Raw genomic sequence first — 23,451 nt, forward strand, 5'->3', positions numbered from 1 at the left:
TTATATAGGAGCCGACTCGACCCAAAATGTGTCAATAGGATCCAAAATGTGTCAATAGAGTTGGTACATATTGACCCAATGGGTATTATAGGTCGACCCATTTGTGATATTAATGATTTTTTATTTAATTTATTGGTTTTCTTCATTCTTTTGAATAAATACAACTTGTCCAAAGTTGTTAGATTCTATATATTTCATAATATAGTGAGGAATATCATATGTTGGAAGTGAAAATAGATAAAATTAAAATAATGGACTGCTAGTAACTATATTTAATTTGATGCATTGCTAACAATCTTAACATATTATTGTGATATATTTTAATCTTGAATCTTATCTTTTCTAAAAGTGTTGATAGTATTTATGGTTTAGGATTATAGACAAATATTTGGGTCGGCCCATAATACTCAATGGTCCATCAAGACCATAACATCTAAGAGAAACTTGGCCAGTAGCGCGATTCGCCGCGCCCGTCTCTCCATCCACTCATCAGTTTTATTCTATAATTTTTTACCCACAACAGCTCTGTTGTCGGTCGAAACCCACCAGCAAGTAGCGAAAGGCAACACGAAGAGCCGGGAGGCTGCCGGGGCGCTGGCTGGCATCGGTCCCTCGGTCAACGGCCCAGATCCTGGCACACGCCGATGCTTCCGGAGATGCAGGGCATGCCACCTGACCTATACCTGATCAGGAAGGTGCAAACGTGCTTTTGATGGTTTGCCTGCATGCACAAACACGTGTAAACATTAGTCCGAGCCGTGGTCGGCTCCTCGAGACGACTCTTGCATCGGCTTTAAAGAGCCGATCGAGTCCCGGTGTCAGATCAGATCTGCATATCTGGGTGTTAATAGATAAGGCAAATAACTGCAAAAACTGCTTCAATTAGATCTAGTTAATCCAGTCCACGACGGTAAAAGCTTCACTGCTAGATCGGAACATCCTACACGTAATTAGGCCTAACGAGCGTAATAGATAACCAAACCTTAACCAGAAAAGAGACCTAAGAATAAGTGAAAGCCGATTCCCGGATCAATCCCTATTAAGATCAAAGCAAAGCATCTAATACGTCGCCGGATCATCCAACCCGTTTGCAAGGCCTAACCTAGCAGATATTAAGCCGATTCTTAAGTATAAGAACAAACCATAACAGATTAGATCTACTAGATAAAAAAGAAGCAGTGTGTTATCTTTACGCGACTAATTTCTATGCAACGAGAATTAGCGTAAGATTAATACATGATCACGCGGAGATAACATGATATTCATAGATGATAAATAACAAGAGCATGATAGATCTACTAAAGGTCATGCTACAAACATCAGGATAACTAGCACTACTCGCCATAAAAAAATGTTTCAATACGAGTAATACCAAGATAAAAGTAAGAACAATGTTGCACTGATCGCAAGAAGTGATCAGGGCAGCATGACGCTTACTTAGATGAAACCCTAGAATTAGGGGTTGCGGTGCGCCGAGAATTGTTGTTGCGAGACGTGATGACGTTCTTCTTTTACGAATGTCATAGGGTACATATTTATAGTCCGGAGACTTGGAAAACAATCTAAATTAACGTGTCCATATTGGACTCTATCTCTAACTCAAACTAAACTTAAACCTAAATGTACATGGCCCAGATGGCCCGAACGCCCACGCAGGAGCCGATTCGTAAGCCTCCTTTAATTTCTGTAATAAGCCCAACTCACTTGCGGGCCATTAATTAACCCTGTTAATTTATGGCGATAACAAGCTCCTTCCCATTCGTCCCCCCATCTCAGAGCGCGCCATGGCTCCTCCGTCGCCTCGGCTATCTCCGGCGGCGGAGGGCGGCGGGCGGCCGTCAGCGCAGCCCTCTTCCCTCGCCAACCTCCAGCTCTATCCCTCCCTCCTCCCAGCCTCGAGCTCCCTCCTGTCTCCCTCCCGACCTCGAGCTCCCTCCTCCCTCTGCAGTGTGGCGATGGCAGCGGCCATGGCGGCGCGGAGGCCCGCGCACGGCGGCGGCACGACGAAGGCCCGTGCGCGGCAGTGGTCCGGTGGAGGCCCGCCTCAAACTTGGCCGCCTCGAGCTCAGCCGCTTCGAGCTTGGCGGATCTGCGGGAATGGCCGGCTCTGCTCCCTCTCTCGCGGCGGAGCTCCTCACGACGGAGCCGGGGCGGCGGGTGGAGGCGTAGTCCTCCTCGCAGTCTCGCGAGGAGCTCCGCCGGCATGTACCGCCGCTGGACGCCGCGGGGGCGTCCCGCGATGGCCCTCATCTGCCGCGGGGGTACATGCCGCCGCGCATTCCCTCCCCTCCAGAAGGTCGGTCCGGCCTCGATCTGCCGCCGGCTCCTTGCTCCGCCCGGTGAGCCGTCACCCGTGGTTGCTTCCCCGTACTCCGTGGGTCTGGATCCGCGAGGCCGGCGACCCTTGTGCTCCGTTGCATGCCCCTTTCTCTGTTCACTGGCATCGGCCCCCCTCTCCATCCGGCCCCCGTGCGCCCTTCAACCCCCTCCGCCGTGGCGCCCCCGTTGGTCGTTGCATCGGCCACCATCCTCCTCGGCACTGCACGATGGCGACGGCAAGATTGATGACGGCCCTCACTCGAGCCCCCTTCCTCCTCTGTGCAGCCGCGCTCTGTGCTCTGCCGCGCCGCTAGGCGCGGAGCTGGACGCGGCGGTGCGCGAAGCGGCAGCGCCCCGTGGAGACGGATCCAGCGGACCCCGGCGGGATCCACACGCTGGCGAGGCGGTGCGGCAGGTCGGTGCGTGTGGGCACGCAGGGAAGGCAGGAAGCGCCAAAATCGATGGCTCGTGTCGATTTTCCCTCTCCCAGGCATGTGTCGCCTGCGGAGGGCTGGAACGCTCTCGCTCCTCCCTCTCCAGGGTGCATAGTAACTAGAGTATGGGTCGACCCATGACCCCCTAGAATTGGCCTCGAGGCCATGGGGCCGGGTCCAAGGCCAGGGCCGGGTCGGCCCATTCCCATCTTGAAAGAGGAGGAAGAATGCCCCAGTGTTGTGTTCTCTCCTTTTTGCACCACTCACAGCTCTGTTTCTGTGCTGTGGTGGCGAGATCTGGCCCGTTCGCGCGGATTTGGACGGCTTCGATGAAGCACCTATTCTACTAGGAGAGACGTAAACAGATCGGATATGAACGGATATCAGTGATATTGTATTTTTTCACATTTTCTATCGGATTCGGATTCAAACGCCGATAGACTCTGGTACATATACAAATACGGATTGCTTCAATTACGAATACGAATAGATGTGTATCGATTGGAGCGAACCAGATGCGGTTGATATCATATATGAATATTTCTTCGTATATTGAGTAAAGCAACATTTACTCATATCGCACGTGTTATAACATTCGAACACCCTACGAGTCTAAATATTAACTAGATTATGCTTAACAAAACAAATTAACAAACAATTATGCTTAAAAATAAATTAACAAATAGTTGTATAATATTTCTAACTAACTATGTAGATGAGAGAGATTCGATTACAAAAGATTCTAAGTTTCTAACTTGCAATATAACTTAGATTGGAGATTATAACTTATTATATTGATGATACTTTACAAGCACTCAATTTATATGTTCAAGGAGGCCAGATTCAAACTAAAATCATGCTTTATTAACCAAATTAACAAAAGATTATGTACCATTTTGGGCACTCAATGACACGATATTGATATTCTAAATTATTATATGCATAAATATGTAGAAGTAGTCAAATTATTGCTAAAATTTAAAATATTATAAGATATAGAGTTTTCTTTTAAAAAAATAGATGGACCAGGTCTATTTTTTATTGTTGAATTATTGCCAGTGTTTAAGTTTAATTCTCGAACTAGGAATAAATAAGATTCAAATTCAATATAGCACCAATAGATAGATTATGTTTTTTTAAAAAAAATTGGTACTAATTTTATATTTGTCTGATGAGAAATGAATTAGTCATAAATCTGTAGAGATTAATTTAGATTTTGATTAATGTATATATCTGGAATAATACAACTATCCGAATCTAGCTAGTATCTGAATTGACTATCCCGGTTATCCGACTAGATATTGGTCATATTGTATCCGAATTTGGTATCCAAATTAAATATCCGATATACTACCCGGATATCCGAGAAAAACTATCAGAATTGATATCCACCACCTCTCGGCCGGCTGATCGATTGAAAAATATTCATACCATTTACATCTCTACTTCTAGGTTCAGAGAGCAAACTAGCACGTGACATGATCATATCTACAATCTCATCGCTAATTTTCCATTAGAAATTTTCATTATCGGGGTCATGCAAAGGAGCCCGTGAGTCGGTTAGTGGGTAATTGATGTCAGTGAAGGCTGAAGAGCTTGGCACCTGAAACGATATCTCTGAACTGAACCGAATCCGGTCTTCACCTGCACCATGGTGTTGTCTAGCTGAACGAAACGGAGACGAGAGCAACGGCAAACGCTCTGCCTAGTGCCCATTGCTCTCCGAGACTCCGACCCATGTCTGAAGTCTGAACTGTGAATGCCGGGCCTGAGCCCAACGAGATCCAGGGAGCATTATTTTTTCAAAAAAAAAAAGATCCAGTGAGCATTTCTCCCGATTAGTGAGTGACAGTCTGATGCATTTGATCCTCAACTGACATTCTCCTGGATCCCTCTGCTGTAACTACACATTGCAGGCAGCAGCATGCATTTACTTGAACTCGCACGTTTTCTCTTCACTCCTCAGCAAACTGAGAATCACAGAACGAAGCACGTTCTGATTTTACTCCAGTTCGTCGGTAAAGACCAACGATTAGCAGCACGAAACACGATAAACGATCGCTTAGTGCTATAATAAGATACTACTGTTCACAAAGTAGTATGCAGCTGATGACTCTTCACAAATCCTATGGTTTACTTGCTGCTGTCTTGGGACAACGAAAATATGAGGGCCAGAGAGAGCGGCACGACGACGTAGGCGCCCAGCCTGAGCAGCTCCTCGGTGTCCTTGGAGATGGCGCCGATGCGAGACCAGTCGCCGCTGTACCTGCAAGCACCGGAAGCCACTCGCTGTAAGGCCGGACCAACAGAGCAGGCAATGCAATGGCGCGTCGAAGCTAGCTCACCCGGCATCGACGAAGCCGAGGGCGAAGAGCCCGACGCCGGACCGCAGCAGGACGCTCTTGGAGAGCAACAAGCTGCCTCCGGCTGGGCTGTCGTCGTCGTCCGCTGGCTTCTTCGCGCGGCACGGCCGGAGGCGGCCGCGCGCGAGCGGGTGCGGCAGCGCGGGCGCGGGCGCGGGCGCGGGCGGAGGCGGGGTGGGAGCGACGGTGCTGGCGCCGGCGTGCCACCGCAGCATGCCGTTCGGCTGCGCGGTGCGCACGGAACCGCGGCTGGCTTTATCTCTCTTTCTCGTCCACACGTGTGTTAGCACTTAGCAGCAAAGCCAGCAGAAGGCTTTTGTACCTCCCTGTGGCCAGTTGCTGAAAGCGCCTCGCGCCCTTGCCGACAGAGCATGGTGTCTCCAATATTTTCAAGGGAAATTGGTCTGTGGCACATCCCAAAATAGTGAATTTGTGTACAGCACACTCCACTCTTTAAAATTGTGCACAGCACACTCTATTCTTTGATTTTTTGTCTCCAACACACCGCACCACATAAAAAATCTTCTTTGCCCTTGCAAACACCGGGCCCACCCGGAAGCTCTTTCCCTCTCCCCCCTTCCTCCTTCCCCTCTACAAGCCGCGCCCGCGCCGTCCTCGTCACCCTCTCTCCCTCCTCTGCGGCGCATCCCCCCTTCCGCGCGGGGCCATGGCGGCCACCTCGCCGCGCCGCGGACCTCGAGCTGCGGCGGCGCACGCGAGGAGCGGCCGCGGACCGCGAGCTTCGGCGGCGTGCGCGGAGCGGCCGCAGACCGTGAGCTCCGGCGGCTTGGGGAGGTGGCTGTCTCAGCCCTCCTCTGCTCTGGCATTCGGCGCCCCTCCTCCTCCCACACCCGCGCCATCCATGGCGAAGCGGACTTGGCGCCCTCCCTCCTCCCGAGCCGCCGTGCCGCCCTCGCTCCCTCCGCCGGAGAGGGCGGGGAGGCAGCGAGGCGGGCCGCCGTGCCGCCCCCTCTCCCTCCGCCGGCCCTCGTCCCTCCACCTCCTATCCCGGCGGCCGTGGCACCGGCGTCCGCGCGGGCGTGGGCGGCACGCAGTGTGGACGGAGCAGACGGGCGGGCGTGGGCGGCGTGCGGGCTCGCCGCTGCGGCGGCGCCCCTGCTTCGGCTCGAGCTCGTCTCGCCGCGGCCCTGCCCTGCTGCTGCTCCAGCTCATCGCGGCGGCGGCAGCACCCCTTCTCCCCTCTCCCTCGGGGCGGGACGGTGCAAGCTCGAGCAGGGGCGGCGGCGGTGGAGGCCCGCGGCGGGGCGGCCTTCACGCGGCCTGGCGTGCGGATCGAGCTCGGGCCCGTAGCCATGGCACCGGCGGATTCCCCGTGGAGCTCCCTCCGCTGGCGAGCAGGGGCAGCCACGGTGGCGTGGCGAGCAGGGGCGGCCGTGGTGGCGCGGTGAGCGGACGCAGTGAGGCGGCCACGGCGTGGCGGGGCGGACGCACCGCGGCGAGGCAGCCGCGTCGTGGCGGGGCAGCCGCGGCCGGGCGGACGCGGCAAGGACGGGGCAAGCACGGAGGTGAACGCTATGGCGCGGCGGGGAGGAAGGGGGAGAGGGAGAGAGCTGACGGGTGGGCCCGGTTTTTGCAAGGGCAAAGAAGACTTTTTATGTGGCGCGGTGTGTTGGAGACAAAAATCAAAGAATGGAGTGTGCTGTGCACAATTTTAAAGAGTGGAGTGTGCTGTTCACAAATTCACCATTTGGGGATGTGCCACAGACCAATTTCCCTATTTTTCAATGCCTGCTGTCAAAAAAATATATTTTCAATGGCTGAACCACGAGGTTGTCGGTGGGTGGGGGTTGAGTTGACGGCATTAGGGTTTCGGCTTGCCGAGCTTCCAACGGCCGGCGCCTATAGGGGGGGTTGACGGTTTGGCCGGTGGTGAAGGCGAGCTGGTCCGATTGGGCAGGATCTTTGGTGGACAGTGACGGGGCGAGAGAAAGCTGGCGGTGAGTGGACAGGCAGCTCCCTCCGGCAGGGGTTGTGGACGAGGGGATGGATGTCAGAGGAAGAAAAGAAAAAAGAGGTGGAGGCTCATGCGACAGCTCAACTCTCAGTCGCATATGCGGGGCATAGCGCCCGATATGCCGGTCCAAACAAAGGCCATGTTTGGATACTCTAACTTGGTTAGAAGTTAGAGTTAGTTTCTAGCTCTAGACTAACCCTGAACTAACTCTAACTCAAATGGTGTTTGGATGAAAGGGTTAGAGTTAGATTAAAGGCACTTTTTCAATTATTTGCCTCCTTTAAACCTTCTTTGCAACCGGATCTGTTGTGGCAAGTTTTTGCGGTGGCGGACTTAGAGGCTGCGACGCTTGTGGGCCGGCGCTCGAGGAGTGCCACTTGGACAGCCCGTCGGCGCTCGGAGGAGCAGCACTTGGACGGCGAACGGCCAACGCGGGGGCGGACGCCTGGAGCCGGTGCGACGTGGGGCCTCGTTGCCTGCACTGGAGGCAGACCTCGCCGACCCAGGCTCGCTGCGGTGCGCCGCGTGCGGCTGCCACCACCGGGTCCCCGAGGCGGCGCCCCTCCTCGCGCTACCCCCCTCCACCGCCGCTACCGCAGCCGCTCGCCGCGCGCCGTGGCGAGGAGGCGCCCAAGGACCACCTGGCGGCCGCGCAGAGGGGCGGTGAGGGGGAGGGGGTAGGGCGGCGCTCGGAGGAGGGGCGGAGAGGGAGGGCGCGGAGGGGCGGCGCCACTCCCCTAGATCGGGATTGGGCTCGGAGGCGGGCGTCGCTGCAGGCCTCCGCCAGCGGCTCGGCGACGACGAGCACCACCACCCGCGAGGGGCAGACGGCGAGAAGGGAGCGGGCGCGGGGAGGGGCGTCGAGGGGGGGGGGGCGCTGGCGGCGCGCGCGGACAGGTGAGGGCTGCCGCAGAATGATCCGAAGAGGGGAGAGAAAGAAGGGAAAAAGTGGGGGGCCACTCCAATCTAACCCAAATAAGCACCCCTTGGAGGGGATAGTTTTTTTGGGGTGGGTTAGATGCATCTAACCCAATCTAACCCATCTTGTTTGGATATTTTTGGGTTAGATGACCCCAATCTAACCCAATCTAACTCTAACCCATGGATCCAAACAGAGCCAAAACTTGAGTACTCCTACATGGGGTGTCAAACTTTTTACTACTACCACAAAATAGTTTAATTTTTTTGGATCTAAAATTTAGGTAAGGCTATCTAGTAAGGGGGTGTTTAGTTGGTGAAAAAGTTTGAGTTTGGCTACGGTAGCACATTTCGTTGTTATTTGACAATTAATGTCTAATCATGGATTAATTAGCGTCATTAGATTCATCTTGTATGAATCAGTTAGACTATATAATTAGTTATTTTTTCAACTGCATTTAATGCTTCATGCGTGTGTCCAAAAATTTGATGTGACGTGTACTGCCCAAATTTTTTTGGGAACTAAACGCCCCCTAACTCTATCAAAATTCAGATCGCGTTGGAGCTCATCCCGGACCGCCCCAGGAATAATTGAGGTCGCGCGGCGACTGCGATGAGACGCATCATAGAAGGCCCACCAGTGGCCCACTGTCGTTTTGACGACCTCGCGTTGTCGTTGTCGTTGCCGCTCGTTGCGCTGCCGGGATTAGGGTTCGGGGTTGTTAGGGTTGAAGGTCTGGAGGCTACCGAACTTAGAGATGATTCGTAGAGGCCGCCGAACTGGTGGTGGAACCAGTCATGGTGGCAGCGAGGCGGGAGGGGGGTGCCGCTTGTTGGGGTGGCGGGAGATTGCAGCCGAGCAGAGAGCAGAGATGGCGGCGAGGATGTGATGCTCGGACAGAATTAACGATAACCACTGTGGAGGATGATGTCAGAGGTGTGAAGCGGCGTCGGATTATGGAGGAGGCAGTGGTAGGCGGAGGAGCTAGGTCAGACCTTCCACTCCTGTGACGCACTCCCTGCGACTACGAGTAGCGACCGGCCGCCCACTACTTTTATAGTTGCAAATTATTATTAATGTTATGGCTAGGCTAGGGGCCTCTTTGGATACAAAGGATAATCCTTAGCCCTCGTCCTTTAGCTCCAAATTATTCATCATGCATCCAAACATGTGGGATAATTTTGAACTAAAGTAGATTATCCATTCCAAAATCTTTAGTCCCTCCAAGAGGTGATAATGGGGCTAATCTTGCATGGTCCCCACAACTTGGACACGAGAATAGAAGAGAGAGGGTGGATATTAACGCATGGATCCAAACAACCCACCTTAAACTAATACTTAGCCTACCAATTCAAAGCTAAACATTATCTCTTAAAATTAGGCATTGTCTACTATTCCAAACATAGCCAATGTTCCAAACAGAGCCTACGCTCGGGCCGACCTGTTTTTTTAGTGCAAAATCAGGAGACCAGCTCAAAATGACAATCGGACCGGCTCAGCCCGTGGGCCTTGGGCCGGGCCTCATTTTACTCCAGTCTAGTCTGGCCCAAACCAAACACCGACCAGCCACACCGCACGCCCCCCCCTCCCCCAACTGCCTCCCCTCTCCTCCCCCCTCTCCACGCCGACCAGTCCCCTGTTCATCGCCGCCGCCCTCTTCCCACGACCGCATCGATCCATCCCTCGCACTATTTTTTTTTCCGCCCGCACGCCATCCGGGGCTCCATCATCCCGGCTCGATTGGCGCCGGAGGGCGGCTGCTCCGTGCTCGGAGCCACCCGTTGCCGCTGTAGCCCGCTGCTGTGGGGGTGCTCCGCGTTTGGCTGCCGCTGGTGTCGGAGTCTAGGATTTTGGCTCCGTCAGGAGAAGGCGGAGGGTGCATTGGTTGGCGCGCGCATGGGGATGGTGCCCAACTGGCTCCTGCCCAATGCGTCCGCCGGGGTGACGCGGCGGCTCGACCCCGAGCGCTGGGCGGTCGCGGAGGGCCGCACGGCGGAGCTGATCGCGCGCATTCAGCCCAACGCGCACTCCGAGGGCCGGAGGCTCGCCGTCTATCACTATGTGCAGCGACTTATCATGAACTGCCTCTCGTGCCAGGTATAGTACCTGGTTACCAAGTGGTCCGATTGCTCCCCGCAGGTAGTAATAAGGATCAGTGTCTGTTTGAAGTAGAAGGCTCTTGTATATGACGATGAGCACTGATGTGTGGATGGATAGATGAGACTGCTATCGTAGAACTGACTAGAGTAATGGTTGCTCTACAGATAGGGCAATAGTCAGTAGGGGCGTAAATTAGTGACCCTTAGGTGCACCTCCAACCCTTTTTAGTTGAAATATTTGTACTACTTCTCCAAAGTGAGAACCTATTTTGAAAAAGTAGTACAATATTTGAACTAATGAGGGTTGTAGGTGCACCTAAGGGTCACCAATTTGCACACCTAATAGTCAGTAGCAGGTGATGCTTCGCTTTCTGTTTCTCAAATGTTTGTCTGACCTACTGAAGCTGATTCAAATGAGGGATGCTGGTCACTTGACACCCATGCTTCATGACCTGATATTTGACAACCTGTTTATATGATAGTTTCAAACAGTGGGGATGGTTGGCAAAAAAATGTTTATTGGGGGAAGAGTAGACATAGAGATACTGGACACTGTGTAGTCGAACTTTATTTCCTATTATATACGCATTACTATGACATGGGGTGTCACACAGATCCACTACCATGTTACTGAAATTTTGTGGAACCGCAGAGCTACCTCTCCAGATAGTATGATATGAAAAACTTGCATGCCTTAGCCATATGTGGATGTCTGATAATTCTAGCTTGTCTGATTGGAAGCATTTGCTATAACTCCTATCAGGTGCATTGAGATAGCACCTAACTCTTCTTATCTTAAGTGTTCAATTGTCCAGTTGATTAAATGTGCTTCACAGAGAATAGATCTCTTTATCTCTACAGGTTTTTACCTTTGGATCAGTCCCTCTCAAGACTTATTTACCTGATGGTGACATTGATGTCACTGCATTTAGTAATAGTGAAGAATTAAAGGAGATCTGGGCAAACCTTGTCCGGGATGCATTGGAGCGTGAAGAGAAGAGTGAAAATGCTGAATTTCATGTAAAAGAAGTCCAGTATATTCAGGCCGAGGTACTTTTCCCAGTGATAATTTCAGAGTGTTTTTTTCCCCTTTTGTTGCTTACTATGTACATATAGTACAGCTTCATTTAGCATCGTTCCTGCATTTAACAGTTTCATTTAGCACCGTTCCTGCATTTACTACTTTACGATTGAGTTGAAGTTATTACCAGAAGTTGAGACAGAACAGAAACTAACACAATATCTTAAGCTAAACTTCAGTTTAGTAATATGCTATTGCTCCTTGAACACAGTTCTTGGCACAATATGGTGTAGCAAAATTGCTATGCTATTTCCAGAGGATTATGCATTTGAAGACACTAATTTGTACACAAAAATGCATCCAATGCCATTTTCTCGCTCCCCTCTCTTATCCTCTTTTGGGGATTGTGGCACCTTCAATGATTTGACACTTGTATTATTTTGGTTTTCATTAATTTGTGCCTTTCTCATATGTTTCATGTATCATGCCCAGGTCAAGATTATTAAGTGTCTTGTGGAAAACATTGTCGTCGACATCTCATTTAATCAAGTTGGTGGACTATGTACACTTTGTTTTCTTGAAGAGGTGTGTTCTTATTTTCAAAATCTAGCTTAATTGGTATACGCAGACAATTTCTTGAAAGTTTACCATTTATATGTTAATACTGTAAAATTTTATATTGAGTTGAATAACATTGCTTGTTGCATCTAGTACCTGGCTCAAATATTCTTGATTTTTCTATCCCTACCTCTTGTAATGTTTCCGCATTTTAATAGATCGACAACTTGATCAGCCGAAATCATTTATTCAAGAGGAGTATCATATTGATAAAGGTGTGGTGTTTCTACGAGAGTCGTATTCTTGGAGCTCACCATGGTCTTATATCTACTTAGTACTTACGCATTGGAGACACTGGTTCTGTACATATTTCATATATTCAACAATTCCTTTAGGCTGTGTTTGGTTGGAGGGTCCAACTGGGTTGGGACGGGTTCGACCCAGTTGGACCCGTGTTTGGTTTAAGGTTCATGCGGGTTGGGTTCAGCCCCAAAGAGGTATATGCCGCGTAGATGCGGGTCGGAGTGGTCCGCCCAAATCGAGCGGACCACCCCGATCCACTTCAACGGCGTCGGGCGTCCGTCTCGCTCGGCGGCACGGAAGTGCTGGGCAAGCAGAGCAAGGGCGGGTGGCGCAGAACTCCGGCATTGGAAAGGCGCGTGCTGGGCGGCGCGGCGCGGGGCGACCACGGCCCGCTGCAGCACGCCGGGGGGTGAGGCCGCGCGGGGCGGGGCCGGGAGCGAGCAGCGAGCCGGCGAGGGGGCGAGAAGCGAGGCCAGGCTGGGTGATGAGCATCCGCTGCGAGTGGCACCGGCGAGCACAGGGCGGAGGGAGGAGCGGCGCTCGCAGCGGCCGGCGGCGGCAGCGGCTGCTTGCGGCGCGGCCAGCAGCATGCGGCGCTCGCAGCGGCCCGCTGCGGCGGTGGTGTCTCGCGACATGCAGCTCGGGCGGCGCTGTGTTCAGCGGCCGGAGTCGGGCGAGGCAGGGCCGGCGGAGCCAAGCAGCAGCGCGGCCGCGGCGGCCCGAGGCGCGGCCGGCCGAGCCGAGCAGCGGCGCGGCCGCGGCGGCCCGAGCCGAGCAGCGGGACGGCGAGCAGCACCGGGACGGGACGAGCAAGTGGCGGCCGGTGGACGGCAGGGGCGAGCGGCACCGGGACGGGGCGAGCAAGCGGCGCGGCCGCGGCGGCCCGAGGCTCATCCGGCGGACGGCGGGGGCAAGCGGCACCGGGGCGGGGCGAACGAGCAGCGCCGAGCAGGATGTGCCCATGAGGAAGAAGAAGGTGCACCCTATGACATACGGGTCCCACGGCTAATAGCACTAACGGTGTCAACTTGTCATCCATCCCACTTCATCTCATCCTCCATACCAAACAGAAAACTAGGTAGAACCTATCCCTCCCAACCAAACACGAGATGGGTTCAATCCAACCCAAAAAATAGGGTTGGATCCAACCCATCCCATCTAGTCTCCGAACCAAACACATGCTTACTGGACCTCTTGAGGTGACTTACTCTCTTGTCTTTCGTATATCCTGACATGATGCCAATGCTTATTTTCTGTTTGTGCATGTGCAGGTTTTGTACCATTTCTTAGAATTTTTCAGCAACTTTGATTGGGAGAAATTTTGTTTGAGCTTGTGGGGCCCAGTTCCTATAAGTTCACTTCCAGATATGACTGGTAATATATATGTGCCACTTTGTTTTGGTATATCAGTGATTTAGTTTTTGATCATTCATGCTATGTCATGCAGCGGAACCTCCGCGGAAGGATAGTGGTGAATGTTTGCTGAACAAGCCCTTCCTGGATACCTGTAGTTCTGCATATGGAGTTATGCCTCACACCCAGGATAATCAGGGGCAACCATTTGTTTCCAAACACTTCAATGTTATTGATCCTTTACATGCAAACAATAATCTTGGAAGAAGTGTCAGCAAAGGTAACTATGAACCTACGTCCAGATCATCTTATAGGTGAATTGAACATAGTAAATGTTTTTTGGTTCATCTACTTCTGTTCAATTGATGGTGTACTGTGTTTGATTGAATGATTTTCCCTGGATCTGGGAAGTTTCTCTTTCACGGTATTAAGATCTTTTGATCGATTTCCTTGATCGCTACTTATGGAACCATTCCAAGTCTCCTTTTCACCATGCATAAACTAAACCAACAACTAGGATAAGCACAAAAATGAAAGCTTTTGAATGGGATTCAATGATATCTGTAATTCATCCATTGTGCATGTGTTTATTGATTGCTAGCCTGCCTCCTTGGTTAATTTCAGCATTGTACTGATATGTGCACGAGTGGCCAGCAAATCAAACCACTGAAGATAAGAACTGTCGTTCTTTGCAACCTGTGATAGGACCTCCTTGAGCAGTATTGCCATAGCTTCACCTGCCAATACTTTTATTCATACTTACATATGTTATTCGGGATAGGGTCGGAGTGGCACCAATTGAGGAGAAACTTACCCAGCATCGGCTGAGATGGTTTGGACATGTCCAACGAAGGCCTCCTGAGGCGCCGGTGCGTAATGGGGTTCTTGAGCGGGTCGATAATGTAAAGAGGGGTAGAGGTAGACCTAAACTGACGTGGGATGAGTCGGTTAAGAGAGACCTTAAGGATTGGAATATCTCTAAAGAGATAGCTTTGGATAGGAGCGCTTGGAGACTAGCTATCAATGTGCCTGAACCTTGAACTTATTTCTTTCGGGTTTCATCTCTAGCCTACCCCAACTTGCTTGGGAAAAAAGGCTATGTTGTTGTTGTTGTTGTTGTATCTTGACATAGCGTATATCTAGACACATAATAAAAGCTATGTATCTAGATTTGCTAAACGACCTACAGTATGGAATGGAGGGAGTATGTGGTAATTAACAGCCGAACTCTATCTTACTGTAACTGTCAAGTACTTAAATACTCCGAAAAGTACTCTTGAGAATATTTTGTCTTATTGCCCATTTGATGCTAATGATAGATTCAGTCTCCTAAGAAGATACAAGTTTATGGATTGGATGACTACCACTGTTTTTGTCATGTTCAATTCAATACGAAGTTTTATCTCTACAAGGAGAACAAAAATATATCACCTGTTGAGTTGATATTTTGTTCTGCAGGCAATTTCTTTAGAATACGCAGTGCTTTTGCATATGGGGCGAAAAGGCTTGGAAAGTTACTTGAATGCCCAAAAGAAGATTTAATTGCTGAATTGAATCTGTTCTTCACAAATACATGGATAAAACATGGGAGTGGAAGTCGTCCTGATGTGCCTACCCCAAGTCTGGTTGATGTGCAGACTCTGAAAGTTGTCCCTTCTGTAGTGTCAAACAGTCACAAAAGTGTAACAGCATTGAAGAAAAAAGTTGAAAATCCTAGGCTTCTTGCTAATCAGTATAATTTTCATGCGGATCAAGATAATCTTACTGAAGTTGGTCACAATTATCCTTATCCTTCTTCTCAGTCAATTCAGAGAAGTGACCTACACTGTCGTAATCTGCCAAGAACAGTCAATCCTTCCGTTTCTCATGCTCAGCACCAGAAGGTTTACGCAGCACAAGGAAATGCCAAGGTCTCTGAACAGCTTGAAAGAAATAACTCAGCTGGATTGATGCAAGGTGAAAGGGATAAGAGAGTGCCAAATGGTCTCAATGTCGATGACAGAAGTGGGCAAATCAGGTCTAGATTTTCAAGAAGCCAATCTAGCCCTGAACTGACAGATTCTTCTGTTGAAGGATTTCGTGGTAGGGCGAGAAATGTGGTTGGTATGGAAAAACCTTTGAAGGTTGATTACAGCAGCAGAAGAAATATCATGGTTCCCGAAGTGTCTAGCAACCATAGCACTAAGTCTTCACAGGATGAACCAATGTCTTCCTTGAACTCATCTCACCCTAGTGCAAAAGCAGTTTCTGACTCAAATAGTGTTTCCAGCAGCTATTGTGAAGATAATGGTATTTTGATGAATGAAGAACGTCCTAATGTCCCGAATCGTTGGATATGGGCCATGATGAACAAGTTCTGGTTAATTTAATGGAATCCATGAAGTTGCATGGGTTCAATGGACAGATTCAATTGCCAATGCAAATACCTTCTAATCTGTCAGTATCACATTCTAATATACTGTCTCCAACTGTTTTTTCACAAAAGCATCTGACTGCGGTTCCACCAACTAACTTAATTGGGGCACCATGGTTGCCAAATATGCAGTTCCTCCGTGGATTTGTTCCACCACCAACCCAATACATACACAATCCAAATTTTGCACCGAATGTTGGAGATGGTAGTGAGAGTGAGAAGCCTATGGCATCAGATGTAAGTCACGATGCTGACAATACTATGCATGAGTATGGTGTTGGATATTCTAGACAGTTTGATTCTGAGGCGAGAGATCCTTGCATCTATGATATTGATGGCAAGGAATGCTCCTCTTTGGGTAATTGTGTGCACGGTGGCCCCTTGGAAAGGCAGACAGAATTTGCTCTTGAGAATAATGGCGTAGTTGATGAAACCTATACTAGCATGTTCCAATATCAAACAAGTAGAGAAGCCAATGCAGATTGCTCTAAGAGTAGTGGTTATGTGAATGTTCCTTTTTCACATGCCAGTTCTTCCACAGGCAAAGCTCTGGATGCATGTTTGTGGGATGAAGGAACTGTAAATACAACAAGATCAGACAAATGGGGAAGAAAACCTGCTTTTGTGGCACCAGGCATAACCACGCATAGTAAGACCGGTCGGATGATGGGAAATACCACTGAGCATTTCCCAACTGAAGTTGATGATCCCCCCAGGAATATGACAGTGGTACCAATCATTAATGAAGCTTCTGAGATAGTAGCAGTGCCTGATTCTTTCTCAACGCAATGAAGAACTTGTCAAGTACTGAATGATTTTGATCCATCACAAACTAGCATGCCTAATCCACTATTTGCACCTTTTCTTATTGGTTCCCCATAGCAGAGGCAAGCTGATAGCTCTGGACTGACTTTTGTTCCAACAGGTCCACCAGTTCCTTTTGTTGTGCTCCCATATGTTCCTAGGAATGGCGATGGTTCTGGTCCCCAGTTTGAGAGAAGCGAAGGAATTGATAAGCTTCCTGCCGATATTGCAGGTCAACATTTTGGTTTGCTCAATGATGTTCACCAACCAGATTCCAGTGCTACCTCATCACCATCATGTGGTACTATGACTGAGCTGTCTGGGGAACACAAGCCTGACATCTTGAACAGTGATTTCGTTAGCCATTGGCACAATTTACAGTATGGCCGACTCTGCCAGAATGCCCGTCCCGTAGGTCCTGTTCTATACCCTTTTCCGGTCCCACAAATGTATTTACAGGGCCGTGCTGCATGGGATGGGCCTGAAAGACCACCGGCAGCAAATGTTAACTGGACGCAAATGGTGCCCCATGGTCAACGAGTATTTCCTGTGATGCCTTTGCAACCTGCTACGGAAAGAGGTACCGGCGTTCTCCAGCACTATGGAGAAGATGCACCCAGATACCATGGAGGCACAGGAACCTACTTGCCAAATCCTGCAAGAACCTAATGTATCTTTCAGCGTCTTATCTCATGCATAGATAACTTGTTAGTAATACTATATTAGAAAGATGGAAACTTAGCAACTTAACTTTACTTATTATCAAAATTTGTACTGATTTCAACATTTGATATGTGGGTGGTTGTCCTACTGAGTTGCTAGGATTTATCCAATGTAGCCAAATCCTTGTGTTCCACCGAGTGCCTCTTTAGATGATTCAATTGCTCAACTGAGGCTTGTAACTATCCTTAGTTGGATTCTGTTAGGCCACTTTAGTAAATTTTGAAATTTTAACTTGCTAATAAGATTTTTTTTTCTCGAATACGCAGGAGAGCTGTGTATCATTGCATTAAGAAGGAAAAGGCCAAAATGGCCATACAACAACCCGCACACCCACACACCCGAGGTCCCAGCTTACATGTGAGGTGCGCCAGGGTAAATGAAAATATGACCTGGATGCTTAGACCTACTGCCCCTGCTAACAGCCAAAGTTGGCTTCATCTCGTGCAAGGTTGATAGCCTGAGAAACTCTAGGTGATACTCCGTTGAACACGATGTTGTTCCTCACCCTCCAGATTGTCCAGGCCCCTAAAATGATCAGCGAGTTCAATCCTCGTTTGGCTTCTTTGCCCACCATGTCAGACACTTTCTGCCACCATTCAAAGAAATCCTCTGTGTCGGCCTGTGGTGGAGGAACAGAGAGACCCAAGCGACCCAGCAGCAAATGCCAAAATTGCCATGAGAAAACGCATTGCGTCATGAGGTGCTGGATGGATCATTCGGTCCTCCTGGTCCCATAGGAGGCAGAGGGCTGGGTGAGGAAGACCTTGCCTGGCTAGCCGGTCCGCCGTCCAACAACGATTGTGTGCCACTAGGCAGAGGAAGAATTTGCACTTTCTTAACTCTACAAGTTAGATTCATAGGAAGATTCCCTTTGCATCATAATGAATATCATAGGGCTTGGGCTCCGGAGTCTGGACACAAGGAGCAAACTCTTTTCTATCAGGTTTGAGTCGCTTAGTGAATTTTTTTCTGTGCTACCTTGTTTTAATTATTAAGTCAATGTTGATCATTCTGAAGCTTTTATGCTAGAAATAGTTTTCTCGAAACCAGCTGTATAACAATCCTGAAGCTTGTATGCTAGAAACAATTTTGATAAAGGATGCATCCCAGATAAACTTGACTAAGGTCATAGTCTTGAAAGTATTCTGAGGTCCAGCAGAAACATCCTTTTCTTTTCAACCAGGCATTGTTTCTTTGAAGGATTCTTTATTTCTAATGGTGTTTATTCAACTTGAAGCTCATGTGTTTCCCAGAAATAGAATGAAATCATAGCACAGTAACTTTGGCATTCAGGACGGAGCTTCTTTAAGGCCAACCTAGGCTGTGCTCCCCTTCATTGTAGCAACTTCCTAAAACAAGCAGTAATATTTTAGCTACTCATTTATAAGCTTTAGTGGCAAACTCCACCACTGGCGACATTGATAATGATTAGTGGCACCATAAGAATGTACAATTGATTACTACTCCCTCCATTTTTAAGCAAATGACGTTGAGATCATAAACTTAATACAATGTTGAGAGTGTTTAATAACCAATAATGAATCATCAGCTAAATGTTATGTCTAGTTGTGGGACATGAAGAAAAATTAATGAGATCTTTTCATGACTGAATCAAGACATTCGGAATATGGGTACTGTAGGTTTTCTTTATGGTAGTTCTTCTGTTCCGCTAGGCACAGTGATATCTTTGTTTCACAAGTGATAGATTTATTAAACAATGGTTTATGAAATTGATAGTCTGGACTGCGAAATACTAAGCCGTCAATTCTGTGGCTTCTGTCCAGAAGGTTCCTTCTAGGGACCGGCACTTCAATTCAAGAAACTGCAGAGGAGATTATAACGGTGACAGGACTGACTATAGTGACAAGGAAGGAAGCTGGATAAACTCAAAGCAACAAAATCCAAACCGCAGCTATGGACGTAGCCAGTCAGAGAGGTCTGGCATGCGGTCTGATAGACAGGCCAATGATGAAAGTCAGCCTCATAGGCCACGGCGAACTTATAGAAATCACTTGTACAGGCATGAGGCAAGCTCTCAATATCTTGTGCAGGGCCAATCTTTTGGATCCACATGCTCTATGTGTAAACAAGGGAACATAAAGCATGTGGTTTATACACCACAATCTACATCTTCAAATGGTGCTGGTGCTTTATCTGGCCGTCCAGGACCACCATTTTCTATGGTGTACTCATATGAACCAGGCACAAATCATGGTGCGTCCTCTTCTGGACCAATTGAATTTGGTTCTCTTGGGCCACTTCCTGCAGCAGATGGTGATGACATACCACGGTCGGCACGCCAAGTGATGCAAAATGGGTTTTATGGGCCGAGGCATGGTCCATATCAGTGGCGGACCCAATGGGTAGTCCAGGTAGGCCCAGGACTACCCAAAAATTCAGCCCAAAAAGCTTTTAGCGCTTAAAAATTAAAGTCCAGGCTTAACTAATGGCCCAACAATCAATCCTAGCCCAACAAATAGCCTCTTCCTCAGCCCAAGTTCCCCCGTCTCCCAATCTCGGGCTCCCTCTGACTCCCCTTCCGCCTCAGCGCCTTGGCGTTCCGGCACCGGGCGCCGCCACCCGCGGTCGCGCGCCGGCCAGTTGCCACTGCCCGCCTGACCCCAGACGCCCGGCCTCCCGCGGTCCCTGCTGCCTGCTTCCTTGCTAGGTAAGCGCGGCGCGCGCGCCTCCCGCCGGCGTCGTGCGCAAGTCTGCACAGACGGCAGCAGCAGCTTCCCTGCTGGGCAAGCGCGGCACGCGCACCTCCCGCCTGCTGCGGGCCTGCGCGGCGCGCAGCCACGGCAAACCAGCACACCTGCGCCAACAGCCTCCCACACACCCGCGCGGCCGCCCCGATCGTCCGGCGCCTCTGCAGCTGGCTGCCTAACTCGATTGCACAATTGCACTCCCCTCAATGGTCAGTACTCTGTTCCTGTATTCCACGAGACTGATTCTGTGATTTCATCTCAATCTCACTTAATGGAACCATGGTTCTTAACTAATTTGTTGAATTGAATGATTATGAGGCCTTTATACTTATGTTATTGTAATTTTTGATCATTATATACCGTAATTTTGCCAAAGTGCTATTAGAGTATACCGAATTACACTTAGAAATTTTTTTGCTAGGACTACCCTAGTTTCAATTCCTGGGTCCGCCACTGGTCCATATAGCGGCGGTTCCTCTCATTCCTCTCCAGATCAACCGTCCTCACCTCAGCCTCGCAGGTAGTTCAGCATCACTGTTTCTATTTTCAATGTTTTAAGTACGAGCAGTCTGAAAAATCCAAATCATAACTATATTAGGATATTTATTTTATATCTGAAAAAAACATGTCATGCTTTCGTATAGATAAGCAGAGTAAATGCATGATAACAGTTGCCACTAGTAAGTTTCAACCTTAGCTAAAATTGAGAGAAAATGAAGGATCACTGAAAATTTAAATTTTTTGCATGCTCATGTGTTGAAGAATATGTATCGAAAAGATAGTCGTCATATTTCATGTTATTGAGGAAAAGATAAAATAGTATATGTAATCCACAGAAATAAAGTTCTGAATCGTTTAATTTAGTTTCCTTTGCTCAGTGGATCTTTTAGAGTTTACACTGAGAATAGATCATTCTGCCATGGTTACTAAGTCACCTTATTATTCCAGTGATAATGACCAGACCTCTAGTAATTAGTTTATTGGCGCCTGTATCCAGTTTCAAAGGTAGAAATTAGCGCATAGCCACATTAAACTAGTACCACATCTGGGAATATTTTTGCCATGGGTAATTATGCCATCAGCTATGCAATTTGCTTCCATGAATTTATTTATGTATTTACGTTTAAGTATTCAGCAGCTTTTGCTGTCACCAAGCTGAAATTTGTTTCTGTTCACTTTTAAGGTAGTTGAATGATTGCATGGTCACTTGGTTTTGGCATCGAAGCCCTGCAATAGCAACATTTTGCTCCACTACTTGTGATCATGTCCTGCATTGGGTTCAGATGGTTGGAGCCGTCAGCAACCAACAACAAAAACATGGGCCCTAGCTGTTTTCATGGTGCTTTCTGATTTAAATAGTGAATACCATCAAAAGAGTTTACCGGTCCCAGTAATTATGGAGCTTCCTGGAATTGAAGTGACAATCTTCAGAACAAATCATGGAACTGTCAAACCCGGAATATATCTTCGTGGTTCGTGCAGAAATAAGAATTGAACCCATATATGAGCAAGGACGAATTAAGAGTTCCAGCCTTCTCAAGGACACGGTATTGGGTTGAATGGAGCAGGAACAAGCATTTCTGCATCAAAATCAAATACGACGATGTTGATGAGGCATTGGGTTTTAACTACCATTATCTGGGCATGTATAACTGAAAGCTAATATTGAGTTGTCGTTTGTAGTTAGGAACTTAGGATCAAGTCCATGTAACAAATACAGGAAACTTTCAGTCAAATGTACCAGGAATTAGATGAGTCCTAGGTAGCAAATTCTCGGGGTGTTTCAGCTGGAGGGACATGACTCCAGGATACTCTCACGCAGAGTGAAAAATGATTGTCTTTTCCTTATTCGTTCCATATGTGCGTTTAGGACGGTTAATTAGTGATATTTAGGTGCACCTTCGACCCTCTTTGTTCAAAATTTTATACTACCTTACCAAAATGATTTTGAATTAAAGAGGGTTGGAGGTGCATGGTCACCAATTAACACCTCTACGTGTGTTCTATGTGTTGAATATCTACCAATGTCTTCGTCTGGGCGCATTCTGGTGCATCAATTGCTATCTACTCCAGCAATGTCGGCGGATCCAATTTGACTCGATTAACGCGTCCACATCCTGCGCCCGGTGAAGTCGGCCCCCGTCGCTGCGATCGCTGCTATCCTCTCCTCCGGGCATGGACATGGGCTGCCGGCTGCCGCTGCCTGCCTGGATCAGGAATTTGGGATTCGGGGAGGCATCAGGAATTTGGGATTCGGAGAAGCAGGAGTCACTCCTACCACCGATGGCCTTTGGCTATGGAGGGATCGGTTCGGCGGCTCAGCTTGTTGGCAACGAAGAAGCATGCTGCCGCCGTTAAAACCGTTTTTTCCTGGCATGACTGCAGGGGAGAGGAGGGGAGAAGTCAGGGAATCTATTCATCGTGTGCGACTGCGGTATCGCTAGGATCCGCCGCCGCCACGTGATTATGGTGGTTAAGGTTTGGGGTTGCTGCATTCAAGGGAATAGATCTATAGAGGATCGTTTGGAGTTTATCGGATTTGCGGTGGGACTAGTCGAAACGGCGGCGAGGCGGGACAGTGAGGGCGTCCCCCACAGCCCCACGGGGATTCCTAATTCGCGCGCGCGCCAGGAGCTCAACCAGCAAACGATTTCCGACAGCTCAAAAAATTCCATTTTTGGATTCCGCGTCGTTCCCTTTGGCTTTTCGCTTCCGTGGTCAATTAGGCTAGCTCCACCCGCACTCGCAAGTCTCAACCACCCGGCCTCGCACCCCCGCGTCATTCCCGCAGAATTTCTCGCATTTTGATTTTGCACGCTTGACGATGCAATTAAAAACGACACCAGACACCAGCCCCAATTTTTCTTTGGGCGACTTCGCCACCCACACTCCACATACGTTACTGCATGCAGGTTAGCATAGTTATATGTATAATTTATATACATAAATTAGTATGCATAAAAAAGTATAAAGAAAAAAATGTACTTAGATGTTTCACAAAAGAAGGAAAAATATTATACAACAAACTTATGTAGCTAAAGTATGAAAACATGTTTATATGATGAATTTATATATATCTTTTATGAGAAGAATCATATAAACTTTGTTGCATAACTTTTATGGGAAGAATCGTATATATAACATTCCCATCAAAACTTTGTTGCAAAACAAATTTGAAGAGAAAAAAAGTTGTGCAAAAGATAGTTCTCAGAAGGGAGAAATATTGATATAACTTATGCAAAATAAGTTAAATAATTATATAAAAAGTTATGTATATAAGTTATGTATATAATTTATGCAGAGAGAAGCCAAAACTAATATAGAAAAAGAAAAGTAACATAAATATAATTTCTCTATTAACAAAGTTATGCATCCGTTGCAGCAATTTTTTGGGAGGAAAAAAAAAGGAAAAAACAAGCATCCGGCCCACCGCTCACCGTGCTCGTGCCGCGTCGCTCC

The 23,451-nt window shown here is 48.5% G+C and overlaps 1 protein-coding gene and 1 pseudogene across 1 annotated transcript; one reads left to right on the forward strand and one right to left on the reverse strand.

Moving 5' to 3' along the window:
• Positions 1-4,610: 4,610 nt before the first annotated feature.
• Positions 4,611-5,406, reverse strand: LOC120693093. The gene is made up of 2 exons (XM_039976497.1): positions 5,099-5,406; positions 4,611-5,019 (listed from the first exon to the last, which is right to left on the reverse strand). Exons 1-2 carry the CDS (start codon positions 5,329-5,331, stop codon positions 4,887-4,889), a joined length of 366 nt encoding a protein of 121 aa, XP_039832431.1. The 5' UTR covers positions 5,332-5,406; the 3' UTR covers positions 4,611-4,886.
• A 4,200-nt stretch (positions 5,407-9,606) lies between these two features.
• On the forward strand, positions 9,607-21,843 carry LOC120692390 (annotated as a pseudogene).
• The last annotated feature ends 1,608 nt before the right edge of the window (positions 21,844-23,451 follow it).

Source organism: Panicum virgatum, chromosome 9N (genome assembly GCF_016808335.1).
Source record: "Panicum virgatum strain AP13 chromosome 9N, P.virgatum_v5, whole genome shotgun sequence".
NCBI lineage: Eukaryota > Viridiplantae > Streptophyta > Magnoliopsida > Poales > Poaceae > Panicum > Panicum virgatum.